At 37.0% G+C, this 21,681-nt stretch overlaps 1 protein-coding gene across 5 annotated transcripts in view; it reads right to left on the bottom strand.

Annotated features, from left to right (window-relative positions):
• The window catches only part of LOC120527364 (nicotinamide riboside kinase 1-like), a 95,517-nt gene that overhangs the window by 53,281 nt on the left and 20,555 nt on the right, over positions 1-21,681 (bottom strand). For 3 of the 5 annotated variants that reach the window (XM_039750697.1, XM_039750698.1, XM_039750696.1), the window contains exon 2: positions 20,879-20,933. The exons of the other annotated variants lie outside the window; for them this stretch is intronic. In XM_039750697.1, coding sequence (XP_039606631.1) covers positions 20,879-20,907 — 29 coding nt within the window. In that variant the 5' untranslated portion in view covers positions 20,908-20,933. The remainder of the gene's footprint in view (positions 1-20,878; positions 20,934-21,681) is intronic. 5 annotated transcript variants of the gene reach the window in all.

Raw genomic sequence — 21,681 nt, 5'->3', positions numbered from 1 at the left:
TCTGGCAAAATATAGCGTATCTGATGGAAAAAAAGTAACGATTCAAGTGTTGCCCAATGTAGCGGAGTAAGAGTAGCGTTTCTTCTTCACAAATGTACTCAAGTAAAAGTAAAAAGTATGGTGCATTGAAACTAGTCTTAGAAGTACAATTTTTTAAAAAAGTTACTCAAGTAAATGTAACAGAGTAAATGTAACTCGTTACTACCCACCTCTGATGATGAGTGAGACAGACAAAAACCAATTAAATAAATTCTGAGGTATTAGAATTTTGAGTTAATAAGAAGTATTTATTTAAAATAAATTTGTGGGAATGGGCAAATTGCAGATGAATGAAACCAAATTAATTCTGCTTTATTGCTAAATATATTAGTAACAGAAATATAAAAAACTATAATTTTGGAAAAAGTAGACCAGAGTATGCTGGAGCAATGTTAGGGTACGAAATGTTAGGGTACTAGCCAGGTCACCCCTTTTAATAAACAAAATGAAAATTATAGCCACCTGGGCACACAAGCAGAAAATAAATTGGCTTAAGAAAGCCTGAAACAGTTCAATGTTTTGTCAGAGTTCTGTCCTTCTTGGTTGTCAGGTCAATATCTGATGAAACCTTCCACGAGCAGCCTGGTTTTATGGCGTCTGTGCTGGAAGGGGCAGAGCATTCTCTTGCATTGTGGCCAGAGCTAGGTTACCTCCTTGGGCGGCTTTTCAATGCTACAGGGAAATGAGAATGTACTTTTAGCGCCAATGCCTCCACTTATCTTGGGGTGGTACTGCTTACTAAAGCCAAGAAGGTAGTCCCCTGGTGCGCATGTATGACAGTGTATATATCATTTTCAAAATAAATCATTTTCAAAAGCAGTAGTAGGCCTAACTTAAATGCTGCCATCATATTAGACTGCAGAATTAATGCAGCTTTTCAATGTCTCTCCAAATCTCACTTTTAGAAGATGGCCTATACCTAACAATGTTTTACAGCTTATACATTAACGCATAACTTTTATCTGTTTTATGTATTGGTGTAGTCTTGATATATATTTTCACTTTATCCGATTTATTTTGGGATCATTCCTTAAAAAAAAATTATGGTTTAATGTTTTTATTCATATTATATACAAGTGGGTGGTTTATATGGGATTGTATGGATGTCAGATATTATGTTGTAATATGTAACATGGAAATCACTTTCTGCTACAAATGTACTATATAAATAAAGTTATTACTATTTTATTAGTATTGCTCAAGCTGTGCTATCCATCTGAAATTATGGGTTTAGCCTGCCTACCAATTTGTGAGATTTAATAAAAAAAATTATTGCTGGAGGACAATGAAAGAGCCCTCAAGATCAGATAATAATCCTCTGGATTCTACTGAGACCCAGGAATTAATGAGCAGAAATTTTTCAGCTTGCAAAAACTGTACCATATGATGACATGCCCAGGGAGTTACCATGACCTCCTGTCTCACTACTCTCATATCACTGGCTCCAACTAAAGGTTCTATCTGGTCTTGGCTGTGACACATGTGGCCTGTGAACAAAGTGCCTCCACACTGACGCTTGTGAAGCACAGGCTGAGGTGCTCTGTTACACAGGAATACCTTGAGGCCTTTATGCTCATGTCAGTAGAGAGGGAGATTCTTGTTAAAAGTTGACACTGACTGTATAATTGACATGGTTGCAAACAGCAGTGAACTCTTGGGCCACCAACTGAGATAAAAACGTCCTTTATGTAGTATGGCTTTTTTTGTAAATCTATGGTGTGGCCTTGATGAGAGTGAGATTCCAACCCAAACTTTAATCCAAGTCCAGCCATGCTTGCTTGTAACATAATTTTCAGTTGATTTTCTTTATTATTTGCAATCATAGGTCCATTCGGATGACTAGGCTGTCTATGTACTTTACAGGCTTGCTTAAGTTTTCTGAATTGAATGTAAAAAATGTTTGCATTACCAAAAGGTTAAAAAAGTGTTAACATTTATTGCAATTATACCAAGCTACCATGTTCAGATATTATTTGGACTGCTGCACAACTATTTGTTTTATTTCAGACTTAGAAGCAGGTTTTTTTCTTTCTTCAAGTCTGGATTAATTTTTAAGAGCCTCCTACAAATTTATTCAGTTATTTATGTTGACCAAATGCTTTGCATTTAAGTAAGTGTTTACTTTCCTGTATTTTTTGTTGTTTGCAGAAGCACAGATGAGGAGCACATTTTGCAATGAATTATAGGCAACAGATTCTTAAACAAAAAAAATAAGTGTTAAGAGTTCTAAACATTATTTATCACAATTTTTGGGGGGAAAATTGTACTATAATGTTTCCATTCCTTGATAAACTGAATCTCAGTAAAATATATTAATATTAAACTGACCTTGGTCACTGCAAGGTAGCACACTGCATTGTGGTTAGTGCTGCCGCCTCACAGACCCAATATCATAGTTCTGAATCCTGTATCTGGTCCTTGTTTGTGTTGAGTTTTCATGTTCTCCTAACGTCTGTGTAGTTTTCCTCCCACATCCCCTAAGAGGTACTTGACGAGCTGATTTGCTAGTGTATGTGCATGGAAGTGTGCCTTGCAATGGACTGGTGCACTTTCAAGATTTCTTCCTGCCCCATGCTACTAGGATAGACTTTTGGGGTCTCACGTATAAACGGTGCGCATGTACCTACAAAAATGTCAACAAAAAAAGGCTCAACTAAACTTGCCATAAGGCCAAGCACATTTTCAATGCAGGCTCCCCACTTCTGTACGCACTTGCTGTGTAGGATGGTATTATCTGCCTGTCATTCAGATAAATAAGATTTCCTTACACTATGGTTGAACTGGCAAACAAAAAAGCACAATTCGCAGCAACGCCTGGTTTTCAAAATGTAATCGAAAGGGGTCAACTTCACACACATTGCTATTGTAACAATGCTGGACTTGCTACGCAATAAAGGCACCTTCAGAGAATGAATTTGCTTATGTGAATAGAAAGCATTTCCACTATTAATGTGCTGCTCTATAGTGCACAGAAATTGTGTCGCAGTGAGCTATGATGAACCTGACCCTGACCCACCACATGATTAGCAAGATTGGACAGCATTACAGCTTTGTTTGAATGCAATTAGCTGAATGTAAAAACAGGTAATCAGATGCAGCATTTATCTTTTAACCAATTAATTTCCTTTGTGGTTAATTTCACATCGTACAGCCCTTATATTCCTTAGTTCATTGGCCACAACTCTTACAGCATCCACTATTGCATTTTGTGACTCCAGAACAGTACGTAAGCAGATAGCCAGATGGCCTCCCGCAGCAGTTTCCAAGGCAGAGGTGTGTGTGCAGCCCAAGGTTATTATGGTTAACGAAAACTAAAATCAAAACTGAAACTATTATTAAAATTTTTTTTTCGTAAACTGAAGAAAAATAATTAACAAAACTGAAATGAAAAACTAAAACTAAACAAAACTATTAAAGTAGCTGGAAAGACTAACTGAAATAAAATAATTTACTAAAATATTTTTAGTTTTTGTTTTTGAATGAATATTCTTACCGTTAGTAAGTAAGTTTTAACTCTAAAACAGAGTCATCCACCACGAGCCGCCCTCACATATTCATCCAGTGAACGGCGGCTGTTCACGCAGCATTTGCGGTGACAGAGCGAGCCGAGTGCGGGTGCGTAAAGCGTGACAAATAGAAAGTGATTTGTGTGCCGCCTTTCTTTGTGCTTGTTGTATATCAAGCTGTAATTCAATTGGCTGAAATGAGAATGTGCTGGTCAACAAAATGTTTACCATATGGACAGAAAACTCACGAGTGAGTAGCGTTTCAGTTTATTTCTCAGGTGTCTGCTTTTAGTTGACAGCAATTCACCTGCCACTTCGCACAGGAGAAATCGTTTTTACTTTCTCATAAATGAAGTATAGAGAAGGTATAGTAATCATGAAAAAATTCGAACTCGATATTTTGATGCATCTTAACGTTATAGACTAACCAGTGTCCAACAATACTGTTTTTTGGAATTGTGTGTGCGTGTGTCTGTGTGTATACACGATAACTCAGAAATGCAACTAGATAGATGGATGAAGTTCAGCATGTGGGTGTTACACCATAATTGCAGATCTGTATTAACTTTTGGGCCAAATCCATCACCCGGAAGTGGTAATTTACCTGAACACATACTCAATGTTTTTTATTTTTTTATTTATGCTGCCGAGTCCGATTTATTCAACTTTTTTTATAATAATTGTTCAATATATTATTAACTAGCAAAATACCCGCGCTTCGCAGCAGAGAAGTAGTGTGTTAAAGAAGCAATGAAAAGAAAAGGAAACATTTTGAAAATAACGTAACATGATCGTCAATGTAATTGTTTTGTCACTGTTGTGAGTGATGAGTGTTGTTGTCATATATATATATATATATATATATATATATATATTTACACACACACACATAAACATATATATATACATATCTATACATATACACATATATACATACATATATATATCTATATATATATACACATACATATACACACACACATAAATACATACACACATACATACATACATACACACACATATATATATATACATACATACACACACACATATATAAACATATATATACATATACATACATATCTACATATATACACACACAGCTATTTCGTATCAGTGCAATATGCTGCTTGTTAAAATGGATAACTCCGCTGTGTAAAACAGACAGGAATATTATTCTGAATAAATCAACTCAAACCTTAAACAACTTATAATATTTTGCTCTCCATAAAAATATATCCTGTCTAAATTATACAAGTTAGAAATAAAGTAAACGTTAAAAGAACAAACATTCAAATTTCTTTACTCTTATGTAATTTTATATAAAAAATAAACTTAGATTTTAAATATCCCAAAAGATTTTGCTCTCCATAAAAATATATCCTGTCAAAATTATACAAATTCAAATATGAACATGCTGCATAACAAAACCTGGAAATATAAATAAAATGTGTTCCTTTCAGCAATAACAAATCAAATCATTCAGTTGTCTTTGCTCATATGTCATTTTAGAGCTGGACGCCTGGCATCTTTTTTTGGCCACAGGTTCGTTTCTGTTTGGTGTGAGGTTCTGTGTTGTGGAGATTCTCAGGATGGATTGCAGGTGCTCATCAGTGAGGCGACTCCTGTGTGCTGTTTTGTTAGTCTTTATCACTGAGAAGAGCTTCTCACACAGATATGTGCTACCAAACATGCACAAGGTTCGAGCCGCATGTAGACGGACTTTTTTTGTTCTTCAAAGTCACCAAAGCGCCGTGCAAACTCAGTGCGCCAGTTTATCAGCAAAGTGCGATTTGGGAACACCGTAGTGACGACTTGGTTTAACATTACTTGGCAACAGGGAAAGTGGGGCAAGGTGCACTGGTGCATTTGTGTCTCCCATAAAAGCAGCTTCACTTGAAATCACTTTGTGATTGTGCACGGGTAAAACGTCCGCTGAAGTGTCAGATTCTTATTTAATTATCTGCTTTCTGTATCTTCTGCATTGCATTCAGGTTACCCTGATGTTTTGTCTCATAGTGCCGTCTTAGATTAAATTCTGTAATTACAGCCACATTAGCTCCACAAATGAGACACACGGGTTCAGTAAACATATACTCAGCCTCCCATCGGTTTTAAAGGCTCTATTTTCAGAATCAACTTTTCTCTTCAGCATCGTGTGAGCTAGCTTGCAATAACTTGCAGCATCATAAGGTAGACTTGATTAACGCGTAAGTGTTGGCAAGGCAGCTGAAGCGCTGCATTATGGGATCTGTAGTTTATTGTGTTACCAGCGCTTCATATACCCGGCTTTAATAACAATAATACAGTATATAAAATGATCTCGGGGCGGATATAATTACACGCCGGGCGGATGTGGCCCGCTGCCCTTGAGTTTGACACATATGGACTAAATAGAACTTGAAAAGATATATTTTTCAAATGTGATCGCAATTCAGATAGAGTTGACGCAAGCACTACAGCCTGCATGCCTCAATAAGTCATCCTCCCTCGCTCTTACTTTTTACCGCTCATCTAATGAATACACTGAGTATGGCTTTACCAAAACAATCATTGATGGCGAATAAAGTATCCATTATTCGAGTATGTAGATCGGGATATATATATATACATATATATATACCCGCGTATCGCAGCGGAGAAGTAGTGTGTTAAAAAGCTAGAAAAGAAAAGGGAACATTTTAAAAATAACGTAACATGACTGTCAATATACAGTATTTGTTTTGTGAGTGTTACTGAGTGTTGCTGTCATCAAGGATTTGATTATCATTATTTCTTTCAATCAGGTTCGTATTTGTAGGATGTGTTGTGTTCAAGTTACATTCCGTGTTTGTCAATCGCTGTAAAGATGACAGGTTTCATTCATCGATTCGTTTCTTACTGCATCAATAAACAGCTCGTCTTCTTCTTTATCTGAGACCTGACACACTGCATGCACGGGTTTTTTTTACACTGTCTTCCTTTAGCGGGACATTGACTTTTTCCAACGTGTGCTTTGTTTCCGCAGTAGTTGGATTTATGAATATGCTTATATGTATCAGACGCTTCATATTTTTGCTGCCTTTTCAATTGTGTAATTCGGTTTTGTTCAGCTCTTTGGAACTGTTGCTTTTATCTGTGCACTGCGCCAGTTCACGTGAGCCGCGGTGTACATGCATCGAAGGTTCCCAGCTGTGCTGGTGCCATCTCGTGCTATGTCCATGGCTGTATTTAATGTTACCTTAGTCCTGGCACTTAAAACTTTCTCTCGCAGTTTCGCTGAGTTTGTGTCAAACACCACCCTGACCATCTCATCTTCCTCTCCATAAGCACAGTCCTTCACCCGTGAATATTTAGTGGAGTTTGCTATTGGATTGCCGCTGACGGACGGCCTTATATGGGCAGGCACTAAATTACAAACGCCAGCGCAGCCTGTCTATGAACTTAATTTAAAGTGTAGGTTTACATCGTGCTTTGTTTCCGAAGTAGCAGAACTCATGAATATGGTTGTATATGTCACTCGCTCGCTTCTTATTGTTTCGCTGCCTTCTCAATTATATAATGCATGTTTTCTTCAGCGCTTTTTTGAGGTCTTCCTGGTTTTCTATGTACTGCGTGATTACGGGAGGCGTGATGATGTCACACTAAACTCCGCCCCACGGCGTTGAAGCTCATCTCCATTACAGTAAATGGAGAAAAACTGCTTCCAGTTATGACCATTACGCGTAGAATTTCGATATAAAACCTGCCCAACTTTTGTAAGGAAGCTGTAAGGAATGAACCTGCCAAATTTCAGCCTTCCACCCACACGGGAAGTTGGAGAATTAGTGATGAGTCAGTGAGTGAGTGAGTGAGTGAGGGCTTTGCCTTTTATTAGTATAGATTTGATTTGTTGTTGATGGTTCCTTAATGTACATAATATAAAAATATACTCTTCAAATATCCATCCCCATATCTGAGTATACAAGAAAGCTGAGGGGAGACCACTCCCGGTTTCTGAAAATAAAATGCCACTAATCGAGATACTGCCTAGGTCATCATACAAGATCAGCATATTGTTACTGGCCAATCACTTTTGCTTTAAAAACACTGTTTAACAATGAAGTGATGCAAACAAAGGTAGAGCCTGACAAGTGATAAAAAACTACTAATGGGTTTTTGTATTTATTCCATATTTATTAATTTATCATTTTTAGTTCATATTCACAACTCAAAATACCTGATATTGTGAAAGTAATTCATTAGCAGAATTATATTTTAAAATATTTGTCACCCTTATTTCAACGTTTTTCTCTCTCTCTCAAAATAGACAGTTGAAATATCATATTTTTTTGTTTTTAATATCAGCCATATCATAAATATTGCATACCAGGGATTTTTCCTGCCTTGCATCCAAACCTGCTGCGGTAGGCTCCAGGTTTCCTGCAATCCTAGTCTGGATAAACAGGTTTAGATAATGTATAGTTCTTAATCTCAGACGCTGTCTCTGTTGTTTTGTGCCTGTCCATACTCTTATTACCTGCTCTTGCCATGCTCATAGTGGGTTTACTGCTCTTATGGTGGGCTATTCAAGACTCACCACCCCTAACCTTGACACTGCATGCTTGCTATTCTTTGTTTCCCTCAATACAGCTAAGTGGGGTCTGCACACTGATTCAAGTCTAAGGCCAGAGTTATACTTCACGCCACGCGATGCATGCTGCAGCGGACGCTCCTGTTACGCAAGCGTTGTAGTGTTCATACTTGCGCGCATAGTTTACGTAAATCTGGAGGAATCCACCAGGTGGCAGTGCGAGATATTATCACGGCGAGAACATGTTTGGCTTCTCTGTGTTGTGAATTGCCTAGAACACCTATTAAATTCTGATGACACCTTACAGCAATATCTCTGTAAAGGATGTTTATTGATTAAATCCATCAATCCAGGGATGTGTCCATTCCAGCAAGTATTGGGCACGAGTGAGAAACAGTCTGTTGACGAGGCCTCAGCTCATCGCAAGGTGAATACAAGCACACACATACACTAGCGTCATTTTAGCGGCACCAAATCCCCAAATCTGCATATCTTTGGAAGGAAACTGGAGCACAATGTGGAATACAAGCAGGAAATACCAGCAACATAACTCCCTGCGAGACAGCAGTGCTATCGCTCCACCACTGTGACACCCCATGTGTGTAATTATTCCCCCATGTGTGTAATTAACAGTATTCATTATTTAAACGAAATTATAAGTAAAATGTAACATACACACTTTAATGCATTTCATCATGATAGTGATATCTATACTAATAAAAGGCAAAGCCCTCACTGACTGACTGACTCATCACTAATTCTCCAACTTCCCGTGTAGGTAGAAGGCTGAAATTTGGCAGGCTCATTCCTTACAGCTTCCTTACAAAAGTTGGACATGTTTCATTTCGAAATTCTACGCGTAATGGTCATAACTGGAAGCTATTTTTCTGCATATACTGTAATGGAGTTGAGCTCGAAAGCCGTGGGGGGCAGAGTTTCGTGTGACATCATCACGCATCTCACGTAATCACGCAGTACGTAGAAAACTCGGAAGAGCTCCAAAAACCGCTGATGAAAACATACATTATATAATTAAGAAGGTAGCGAAACAATTAGAAGCGAGCGAGTGACATATAAAACCATATTCAGCGGCTCATGTGAACTGATGCAGTGCGCAGAAAAAAAGCAACAGTTCCAAAGAGTGCTGAACAAAAAACGAATTACACTGCTATGCTCAGATAGACAAACCACACGCAGTGGCGCAATAATAGAAGCTTCGCCTCTAGCGCTGGCGTCCGAGGTTCAGTTCCCGAGAGGGAATGCACTGAGTGTGTACGCTTCACGATTCATTTTAGCCTCGCATCCCCTTGGTTTGAGACGTATGAAAAAATATGCGGTTAACGCAGAAAGACAGATCACCAATTGAAGCTTTATGAATAATGGATACTTTATTCGCGATCAATGATTGTTTTGGTAAAGCCATACTCAGTGTATTCATTAGATGAACGGTAAAAAAGTAAGAGCGAGGGGAAGGTAACTTATTGAGGCACGCAGGCAAAACCACAATAGCACATGGGCTCGATGTACTGTGGTGCGCGTCAACTCGATCTGAATTGCGCGATCACATTTGAAAAATATATCTTTTCAAGTTCTATTTAGTCCATATGTGTCAAACTCAAGGCCCAGGCCACATCCGCCTGGCGTGTAATTATATCCGCCCTCAAGATCATTTTATATATTATTGTTATTAATGGCCCGGGATATGAAGCGCTGGTAACACAATAAACTACAGATCCCATAATGCAGCGCTTCAGCTGCCTTGCAACACTTACGCGTTAATCAAGTCTAGCTTATGATGCTGCAAGTTATTGCGAAGCTAGCCCACACGATGCCAAAGAGAAAAGGTGATTCTGAACATAGAGCCTTTAAAAACCGATGGGAGGCTGAGTATATGTTTACTGACATTGCCGGTAAACCCGTGTGTCTCATTTGTGGAGCTAATGTGGCTGTAATTACAGAATTTAATCTAAGACGGCACTATGAGACAAAACATCAAGATAACCTGAAAGACCTGAATGCAATGCACAAGATACAGAAAGCAGAAGAGTTAAAGAAGAATCTGACACTTCAGCAGACGTTTTACCGTGCAAAATCACAAAGTGATTTCAAGTGAAGCTACTTTTATGGGAGACACAAATGCACCAGTGCAACTTGCCCCACTTTCCCTGTTGCCAAGTAATGTTGAACCAAGTCGGCACAACGGTGTTCCCAAATACGCACTTTGCTGATAAACTGAGCGCACTGCGCTTTGGTGGCTTTGAAGAACAAAAAAAGAATTTTGAGTTGTTTCGCAACCCATTTGCCGTCGATGTGGAAACTGCACCTGTGCAGATTCAGATGGAGGTGATTGAGCTGCAGTGTAATGGCACACTGAAGGCAAAGTACGATACTGCACGCCCGCACAGTTTATTCACTCCATTCCCGCAAAAATGCTCCAGCTCCGTCTACATGTGGCTCGAACCTTGTGCATGTTTGGTACCACATATCTGTCTGAGAAGCTCTTCTCAGTCAAGAAGACTAACAAAACAGCACACAGGAGTCGCCTCACTGATGAGCACCTGCAGTCCATCCTGAGAATCTCCACAACACAGAACCTCACACCAAACATAAACAAACTTGTTGCCAAAAAAAGATGCCAGGCTTCCAGCTCTGATAAAATGACATATGAGCAAAGACAACTGAATGATTTGATTTGTTATTGCTGAAAAGAACAAATTTTATTTATATTTCCAGGTTTTGTTATGCACCATGTTCATATTTGAATTTGTATAATTTTGACAGGATATATTTTTATGGAAAGCAAAATCTTTTGGGATATTTAAAATTTAACTTTATTTTTTACATAAAATTACATAAGAGTAAAGAAATTTGAATGTTTGTTCTTTTAACGTTTACTTTATTTCTAACTTTGTTATGCACCATGTTCATATTTGAATTTGTATAATTTAGACAGGATATATTTTTACGGAGAGCAAAATATTATAAGTTATTTAAGGTTTGAGTTGATTTATTCTGGAATAATATTCTGTCGACTAAATAAAAATTCTTTCTATTTAAAATTTATATGTTTATATATATGTGTGTGTATGTATGTATATATATATATATATATATGTATTTGTGTGTATATATGTGTGTGTGTATGTATATGTATATGTATGTATATATGTGTGTGTGTATATATAAATATATATATATATATGATAACAACACTCATCACTCACAACAGTGACAAAACAATTACATTGACAATCATGTTACGTTATTTTCAAAATGTTTCCTTTTCTTTTCATTGCTTCTTTAACACACTACTTCTCCGCTGCGAAGCGCGGGTATTTTGCTAGTCAAGTATAAATCTAAAGATTCTAAATGTGCAGAGAGTTGGAATATCATACATTTAATTTGTTCTGTGTGGCGATCTATTGCTGCTTTCCAGCTCCAAGAAGCTCATAGCGATAAAAGTAAACTACGAGGTTAAAATGGACATTTCGAGATTAAAGCCGAAATTTCCACTTTAATCAGAAAATACACGTTTTCACTGTGTCCTTTATTTTTTTCTCAGTGGCTCAAATATAACGCTATACATTATGTTGCTGTTGTTGTCAAAAAAAAAAAAAAAAAAGACGACACAAAAGATGGTATGTGAGACTTTTAAAATGTATCGTGTCATTACGTTCGGGAACCATCTACATGTGACAGAAAGCCTCTATGCAGATCCTACGGGATGAATGTGCGCACTTTGATGTTTGAATAGTTCGATGTGGTGAAACAAAATGCCGACATACAGATGCATTCGTGGTGCTTTTATATTCAAGCGTTGCATATTCCCGATCGTAATGACACGATACATTTTAAAAGTCTCACATACCATCTTTTATGCCGTCTTTTTTTGTTTTTTGCAACTTCACATCGGCAACATAATGTATAGCGCTGTATTTGAGCCACTGAGAAAAAAATAAAAGACACGGTGAAAACGTGTATTTTGTGATTAAAGTGGAAATTTCGGCTTTAATCTCGAAATGTCCACTTTAACCTCGTAAGTTTACATTATTATTAAAGCAGACCATCGTAAACGTCATCCCAGTTTTTAATCGCTTAGAGCTTCTTGGACCGGACAGCAGGTAAAGTAAAAAAATAAAAAAATAGACAGCACACAAGATGGTATGTGAGAAAACTAAAACTAAACTGAATTTCCAAGTAAGGTCAGAAAAAATATAGAAATAAAAGCTAATATAAAAAGGCAAAACTATAATAACCTTGGTGCAGCCAGCACCTAAAAACATACTTTGCACAGCATCATCATGATCGCCTGACCATTGCACAGGGGTCAGTCTTTGTAATATTGTCTGAAACAGAATAAACAAACGGTGGGTTGCGACTCTCCCGTTTTATGTTGTTTGTGATAGCTGACCACTTCTTTTTTCTTTCGTGCACTGTGCAACTTTCTGAACTTGAACTTTCGAGTGTGTTTGTGACACTTTTGTTTCTTAAACCACTGCGTAAGCCAACAAATAGTACATTTGTCCTTGCCTCCACTTTGCATTCACTGAAATCCTTTTTTTCATGTGCCTTTCCTATTGTTTTTTAACAACGGAAGGTGATATTTATATTGATTTGCATATTCAAATATGTGAAATTCTGGGAGGAGTCAGGCTGTGGCTGTAGGAGCGTGCATGCGAGTTAAGTTTCAAGTTCATTTGGATTTGTAAAGGGGAAGTGTGTGGAAGTAGCCACATGCACAGATTTATGCATCTGGATTTTTTTGTGCGTATGCACATTTCCACTTTGTCCGTAGGCCATGTTTCATTGTGAATTCTACGCACAGCGTTATACCTGAGGCCCCAGCTGAGTTAGATTAAGCAGGTTTCAGAAGCTATGTAGGTATGTATGTATGATAATTAGACTTTGAGAAAATTCTAAACACCTGTGAAGGTATATGTAATTGTCTTTTTTATAATTATAAAATATAGCACAAACAAAATGTGCTTCATCAAGTTTAATAATTCATCTTTCAGCAAATCAACAACACAGTGGATGGAACAAATTTACATAGATGCTATTGTACATAATGAAAGCTAGAGTAGTTTATGATGAAATCCATGGTGAAGTGTTAACAGTTTTTACATGGAGTAGTAATGTATGGATAGACACAAGCCATGCAGAAAGAGACAGAAGAATATCAAGAGCAACAACAACTTGTGAGACAGATGATGGTATGCAGAGAAAACTCTGAAACAACTTTATAATGTCTTTCCTATATTTTTGTGACAGCGGAATACTCAAACTAAACCAAAAAGACAAATTTACAACTCATCTATATTTGCATTAAGTCACTGCTTAAATTAAAATTCAGACCACTTCAGCTGGAGTGCATGACAGTGAGTCAGTGACAAGAAATAAATAGAGGTCCAATAGCAGATATGTTGGTTTCCCATCTACAAAAAATGGATTTATACAAGAGTGTGGTCAGATTATAAGCTTCTCTGGACAACAATTACTGTACAATAGCTTGCATATACAATCAAAATATGCCATTAAAATAAGCTAATTATCCGAACATTCAGTAAGTTTTGACAGCAAAAGCACACTTTTGGGTTCATCTCATTATCACTAGAGGTAGGCTATGAAATTAGAGAATGACTTTCATATTTGTATTACTAAAATAAATACTATTTGCTGTGGTGTTCCTTCATTTCCCATTACATTTTTTCCATTATACTGTATATATCATGTGCTAAGTCCAAATTGTGGTCCAGTAATTTCCTGTCTCTGAGCTTTCACAATTACATGCAATGCTCAGCCAGTTCTCTTCCTAAATACATTGCTCATATTTCCATCCAGAGTCTACTTATTACATTTTTGCTCATCATGCTGGTGTATTTAGTTCAATCCATAACCCCACATCTTTGTATATTTATAGGGTAATTATTTGAGAGGCTTGAAGAGGATGGCCCTGGAGTATATGAGTAGACCACTTGGCCCAACTGCAATTTTTCCTATCGGACAAAGATTTAAATGGAGGATGCAATTATCTATCTGCTTCAAAGATTTATTCTCACCTGGACAACGCTGGCAGCACTGTATTATCATTTTTGATACCTCAAGCACCTTCAGTACCATCCAGTCATCCCTGTTCAATGGTAAACTCAGAGATATGCAGATGGATGAGTCTATGGTGTCCTGGATAATGGACTCTCAGGCAGACCACAGTTTTTGAGACTCCAGGACTTCTTGGTGCTGGACGAATTGTTTGCAACTAAATATCAGCAAAACTAAGGAACTGGTTATTGACATTTGCTTCACCAAAGATACTCAATGTCTGTTCACTATTCAGGGAGTAGATATAGAGGTGGTGCATTCTTACAAGTACACAGGGGTCCACATCAATGACAAGTTGGGATGGTCTCATAACACAGAAGAACTATATAAGGAAGGACAGAGCAGGCTGTTTTTTGCAGTTTTTTCTTAGGAGACTGTGATTCTTTAATGTGGTTAATGACATCCTTCACATCTTCTACAACTCTGTGATGACCAGTGTGATTTTGTATGCTGTGGTGTGCTGAGCTGGTAACATTACTTCAAGAGAGGCCCACCAAATCAGAAGTTTTTCTTTCTTTTTAATTGAGGCAAAAATAAAGTTCTATCTATTATTGTCATAAGCACAGAGTACACTAAAATTCTTATTTTCTACTCTCCGGCACCATGATTAGTGAGTATAACTACCTTATAGAGTGATACAATATAGATATTGCTATAATATCCTAATTATGTTCAGCTACATAAACTCCAACTCACTTTTTTTGACGATTCTGACATTAAAGAAAGCTAGTTTTAATATGTTGCTTATTTTAGTTTTCCATTTAAGCATTAGGTTAAAATTTACTGTACTTAAAAATTCCCTCATAGCTCCTTAGTTTTTAAGAGCAAAATCTATATTATAATTAACTCTCAAACCACAGTAGTACAGCACTTCCCACTTTTTCCAATTCAACTCAAAAAGATGACGTTAGTACATCGTTTTTAAAATTGGAGTCCATTTGATATTTATTTTATCTCTTGTTTGGAACCTAGACAGAGGAAGCCACAATGAATAAAACTGAAATTAGCACGGCACTTTACATGTTAAAATGGAATGTCATATGCATGCCTGTATGGCTCCATCTTTTGACAGACTGATGCAATTCAAAAAATAGACACTTAACTAAACATCTGCTTAGTTAATTCTAAGGTCTGCATTAAAATAAAATATTCATTTTGGTATTTGTCTTGTGTGTTTTACAGAAAGGTATAGTACATCTTTTATCCTTTCATTCTTCTTCTTCTTCTTTCGGCTGCTCCTGTTAGGGGTTGCCACAGCGGATCATCTTCTTCCATATCTTTCTTTCATATCTTTTATCCTTTCATTCAAGGTACTAAAAATGTATTTTAAATTCTAGTTGATCATTAAACAGGCATATTATAATTTGAGAAGTAATGAAAAGATTTTCTAATACAGCCCATTTTACAACCCTTAAAATGATATTCACAGACATGACTCTAATAGACATTTTTGCAAACAGCCTATACATTCATGGATTCCTGGCAGGTCTATGGTCATATAAAAAATTTTAATTCATCTTTCATTTTTAGGCAGATTACTCATACAGTGTTACTTTTGTTACTTTAACATCCAGCTGTTATCCCGATTTGAAAAGGAGAAGCAAACAGAAGAAGAAAAAAAAAATCAAGATATAAAGTTATTATCTGACCTATCGTCTCTTATAATTCCAGGATAACTGAAGTAAACTGCTACAATTTGGTACATATTCACTGGATATGCTAAGTAATTTCTGGCAGCAAATGATCCTTAAAAATGTCCTTAAAAATCTACACTATAAGAACTAACAGTTACCACGTTATAATTCTAGGTAGAGCTAATAATAACTAAAGGACATACACTGATCACATTTGCAGTAGTCATTTTTTGTTCAGGCAAAAGGATTACCTTTCTATGAAGAATCTTAAGCTTACAATAATATCTAAGGCTCTGTTGCCAAGTACTTTTTTTCATTTTCATATAAGTAAAAAAAATATTACCCGAAAAATAAACAAAAATGATTTATGGATGGATGGATGGATGGATGGATTTATTATAGAACTAATAATAAAAAATTGTACAAGTCAAAAATATCTGCAATTAAAATCTTTAAAAGCAAACCATGTTCTTTTTGTGATGCTCACAGTAATGAAGCATTCAGTAGATTTCAAGATAATGTCACTAACAGTGTGAGAAATCTGACAGTTCCTCTTCTAAATTCGGCCTGCATCTTCAGCTTAATAAACTCAACATTTTTTAAGTGAAATATAGACAGAGGAAAGAAAAATACTCAAGCAAACAACGCAATATCAAAAGAGTTTCAGCACTTTCGTGGCATGTCCACACTAATCAGCAATTACACTATAGGGGGGTCCAGATGTAATTATGCAATTTTCATTACGCTATATCTTATTAAGTTTATTACATAGAAAATCACCCAAAAAATCCCAGACCATCGAGAAGTGTGCGAGCTGACAACATAAAGAATCGTCTTTGCGCCAAACTGGAATCGTCCCTGCATAAATCAAAGTCATGCAGACGTTCTGGATCTGCATAATTAGATCTGGACCACCCTGTATAACAGGAAGACTGTTAAATATGCAATTAGTTATTGTATGCCCTGCAACAGACTCAGGGACAGATTAATGGATATTGACAATTGGGCAAGTGCCCAGCTGCACAAGAACCTGGTGGAGCATGGGCACCAAACAGTGTAAATAAGCAAAAATCGCCAAAGTGTTTTTCACAGTGAATATCTGGTGTCCGCCAGCAACCTTGTTTGTAAAATATTTTCCTTGAAATTTGCTGTGTGGCTGGACTTAGGTGAACATTTTTTAAGCACACTATGATACTTTGAGAGGCCGGTGTGATATTTCAGAGTTGTAGTAGTCATGTGCAGAACTTTCTTGCATGCCTACTGTGAAATCACTGCCAATATGGCCATAGCTAGGTCATAAACAGAAGAGAAAAAAAATGTAATTTCAGCTATTGGGTAATGCCATGAGATGCACTAACACCCAAAACCCCAAGCCTACCAACCCCAAAGTGCATGACAGTGTGGTGTAATATTTTACCCAGTGTCTAACTGCACTTGTCTCTTTCACTTGCGGTGATTTCAACTTCAAGGCTCTTCAATGCCACAAAGTTTGAGACAATGCCAGATTTCCATCCTGCATTCATTAAAAAACCAAAAAAGTAATATACTGATAATATTAGGAGTATTGTCACAAGATAAATAACACTGATCCCTGTGCACCAGCACCACATTGCTAATTATGCACACAAATTAGCCATGTGTCCAGCAATAATTCAAAACAAACTTTAAAAGGAGCCCTCCCCCTCCCCTCAATAGAAAACACAGAACATGCTGTAAAATAATAAAAACAAAAGATTTATAACTATTTACAAGGGGTTTCTTTCTTCTTGAGGGAAGCAGTAAATGTAAGGCATTATTTATTGCTATTTTGTGGCTGTTTGTTGCATTTGAATGTTTGTGGTATTCATTCCATCTGTGTGTTTTCTTGTTTGAGGAACAGTGTTGCAGTAGTTAGCACCCACAGCCTCACAGCTCAAATCACATATTTGGGCACAATAATACATCCAACATTGCTGGCAAATTTTTCCATAGCCCTCAGGAACACTTAAAATACCATTGCATCTTTATAGTCCCCTCAAAACTACTTCAGTTCCATCCCCCCTTTGACTTCAGTGTAGTTTGTGATTTCCATGATTTCGCTGAACTTGAGGCAAAATGAATTCAATGGGTTTCGTTCACCATGATTCAATAACTTTCCTCCTTCAAAAACCACTATTTGTATACTGTATTGTGTTTTCTCTACCAAGAAAAAATCTGTCTCCACTCTCTACGTTTTAATTTGAAAAGCATCATACAAACCTCTGACCCTTGATTTCTCTTTGGTCCAAAAACTTTCTCCTCTCTCTTCACCCCTCTTATGGGACACTATTTTCTAAAATGTAAGTTTTTTTCCAGAAATCTGAATTATCAACACACCCAATTCTAAATTCTATACAGAATTTACCCAGCTCCCCGTAAGTGCTCACAGATTATCCTATTTGTCAATTACAATTATGTTATTTTGGTTTACCTGGTAGCTTTCTCGATATATTCTGGCACTGCCCTCCTGTTTTTTCATTTGTATGCACATGTCACCTATATTCTTTATTTTCTTTCAATATTCTTATGCTTTATCAAATATTTCTTCTTTTAATAATAATAATACATTCTTTACATTTATATAGTTCTGTAGACCTCTCTATGCTTCCACTTAGGCCTAATGAACATAAGTTATTTTGTCTGGGTACCCTGACAGCTAAATTAGCTATTTCATCCAGCCTGAAGCCACTTGAGCACGTTACTGTAGACGACTGGCACTCCTACTACAATTTAATACATCTTGAGTTGTCTGAAGCATGCAATAATGGTGCCCCCAGCAATTCAATTGAAACTTACTTTGAGCCTACTGCTCAATTGTGTAAATCCTGGTTTGCTGTAATGCCTTGACTTTATTCGTCTGTAAACTATTGCCTGTTGTTTTTTTGTTCTTGTTTATTTTTGGCTATTGTGGCTTAGTAATGATTCTTTAACTTCCCTATTATCTTCTGTGGAGAATGGAGTTCTTTTATTTTGCATTATAAGACTGTTTATTGTTTACTTCCTGTCATTTTGCCCTAATTTATAAAAAAGCATATCACAAAAAAATGGAGAAACAGAAAGAGACAAAAATGTCTAAGTCTAAAGAAATTTTTTACAAAATTACAACTAAATGCAGTACACTTTGAAAAATAGTTAAGGTTAGGACTGGTTTGACTGATGATGTCTGTTCAATGGAGTGACACTAAAGTCTGGACTCGCCATAAGTCTCAAAATATGATTTTGCTTAAATTGTAAGAAAATGCATCCTGTTTAAAATGTCTATATACAATTTTACAGAATGGCATTCGGCTTCAAAGATTTTATGAGAAATCTATACTAATAAAAGGCAAAGCCCTCACTGACTGACTGACTGACTGACTGACTCACTCATCACTAATTCTCTAACTTCCCGTGTAGGTAGAAGGCTGAAATTTGGCAGTCTCATTCCTTACAGTTTACTTACGAAAGTTAAGAAGGTTTCATTTCGAAAATCTACGTGTAATGGTCATAACGGTTGACAACGTTCGCCACGTTAAACTTTCTTATTTATGGCCCCATCTTCACTAAATTTGGTAGGCGGCTTCCCTGTGCTAACCAAAACCGATGTACGTACTTATTTCGGTGGTATGACGCTACTGTCAGCCGCCATATTGAACTTTCCAATGGTTTTTGTTACCTATGGGCCCATCTTCAAGAAATTTGGTACGTGGGTTCCCAACGCTAACTGAATCCTACTTACGCACATATATACGCCCATAGCCTGCAGCTCGGTCACGTGTGAGGCGCGTTGGTCCCCATCCCCACGCCTCCCACGTTTTTGGCTGTCTGCCTACATAAGGCCGTCCGTTGCTCCGGTCTCTTCATTCCCTTCCTTGCTTCGCCACTGCATTCATGTCTCCCTGCTGATAACTACAGCCTTTTTATTTAATCCACGGCTTTCCTGCTGTTTTATTGTTCATTTATTATTATTATACCTATTGTATAGGTATTTTAGACTTAGTTTATATTTTTCAGGTACCCATTTACTTTAACGTTCCAACCGTACCCCCATTAACATGTCTATCGAGGTGATCACCATCGATCAAAGAACTGTCACTTACCAAGTGGTTTACATGCCCCAAGATGGTGCCTGCCTTTTCCATTCTCTGTGTTACATATTGCACGGCCATATCAGGCTCACTCTTGATATCCGGAGGAACATTGTGTCTTATGTATTGAATGACTGGGACAGGTTCAAGGTGTGGACTGATGACGGTACAGGAGGTAATTATACTACACAGGAGCACTAGAAGAGTGAAATGCTTAAGCCCTTCATCTATGGTTCTGCATGCGAGTTGATGGCTGCCGCTGAATTGTTCAGTTGTCGCTTTCAAGTGTACTGAAATGGCCAAATATTTTACACCTTTGGACAACCACCAATGCCTCTTAAACATCTTAGATTCACAGGTGACGATTTGAGTAGTGGACACTTTGATGTTTATGAATGTTTAAACTCTCAAAAGCTGGATGCAAAGTTATCGATGAAACCGGTTGTATGCTTACAACGCTTGACGGATGCCGATTGTCACTTCAACACAAGTCCAGCAAATACTACCGTAATTGAAACAAACCATGAAACTCAAACCGATTATGACAGCAGCAATCCAAGCTGTGAGATTTGAGGCAAGATTGCTTTTCACATGGCCAACTGTATGTTGCATGCTCAAGAGTAAGCACAGCGCACAGCTTGGTCATATTACAACTGGAGGGCCGAACTGACAACGTGGCATACAAAGAGATCCTTAACAAATAATTATTAGTATATTTTCCCTCAGTTTAAAAAGGTTTACTTTTGTTCTTAATAAAAATTTTAAGGCAGTACATCACCGCTGCAAAGCGCGGGTATTTTGCTAGTATACTATAAATAGGTTGATTCATTATCTCATTCAATAATTAACCTACTACATACATACAGTATTTTACCTTTTTTGTACTGTTAATTTTTGTAACATGGGCTTTTTAAACAACATGCATTCACAATAAACTAGTAAAAACAAATGGCAGTTACTTACCCTGAAATTCCAATTATGATTCTTCTCATAATTTTAGTGATTAATGGAACATGACCTATACAATAAAAATAATAGAACTGGTCATATTTCATTATTGTAAAGGTATATATCATATAGTATTTCAGGGCAAAGCTGAAATTAAACTTTCTCATTGGACAACAAGGTATAGTAGTAGTGCCCCACAGCTCCTGAGACCCAGACTAAACTACAGGTATCTGTAGAGGTGTTCCAAGGTCCTTGTGTTCTTTCCACACCCAAAAGTAATTGTTAAATTAAACGGTATCCTTAAATTGGCAAGGTGTGTGTATAAAATTATTGGCTATGGTCAAATGGCTTCTTGTCCAGGACTGATTACTACACAGTAAGATCATGGATAGATGCACTACCAGTCAAAAGTTTAAAAACACCTCAGTTTTTTCAGTTTTGTTTTTTTTTTTCAAATTTAATCTGTTGAAATGCAATAAATTATCCAAAATGGTGAAAAGGTAAGCAGTAAACTGCCAAAGGTTTAAATTTAAAGTTTAGGTTAGCAAAAACAGAAAAAAAGGAAATTTAAGAATATTACAAATGGACCATCTTCTGGGAACAACTAATAGGTTATAACCTACAGATGTTCTGCAGCTATTTAATGTTAATTAAGCTGTGCAAGTAGAAGCAAACAATTTGCACTGGTGTCCTAACTTTTGTTGATTACTTAAAAACTCTTTGTCTGTCTTAAAGCAGAGTTAGAACAGACAGTATTACTGCACTCTCTGAAGCCCGACCTGGAATATATTACACTGTAGAAAGTTGTAAATTCTAGT

This window comes from Polypterus senegalus, chromosome 4, assembly GCF_016835505.1.
Source record: "Polypterus senegalus isolate Bchr_013 chromosome 4, ASM1683550v1, whole genome shotgun sequence".
NCBI classification, from domain to species: Eukaryota; Metazoa; Chordata; class Cladistia; order Polypteriformes; family Polypteridae; genus Polypterus; species Polypterus senegalus.
This window is presented reverse-complemented; position numbering and strand designations above follow the sequence as displayed.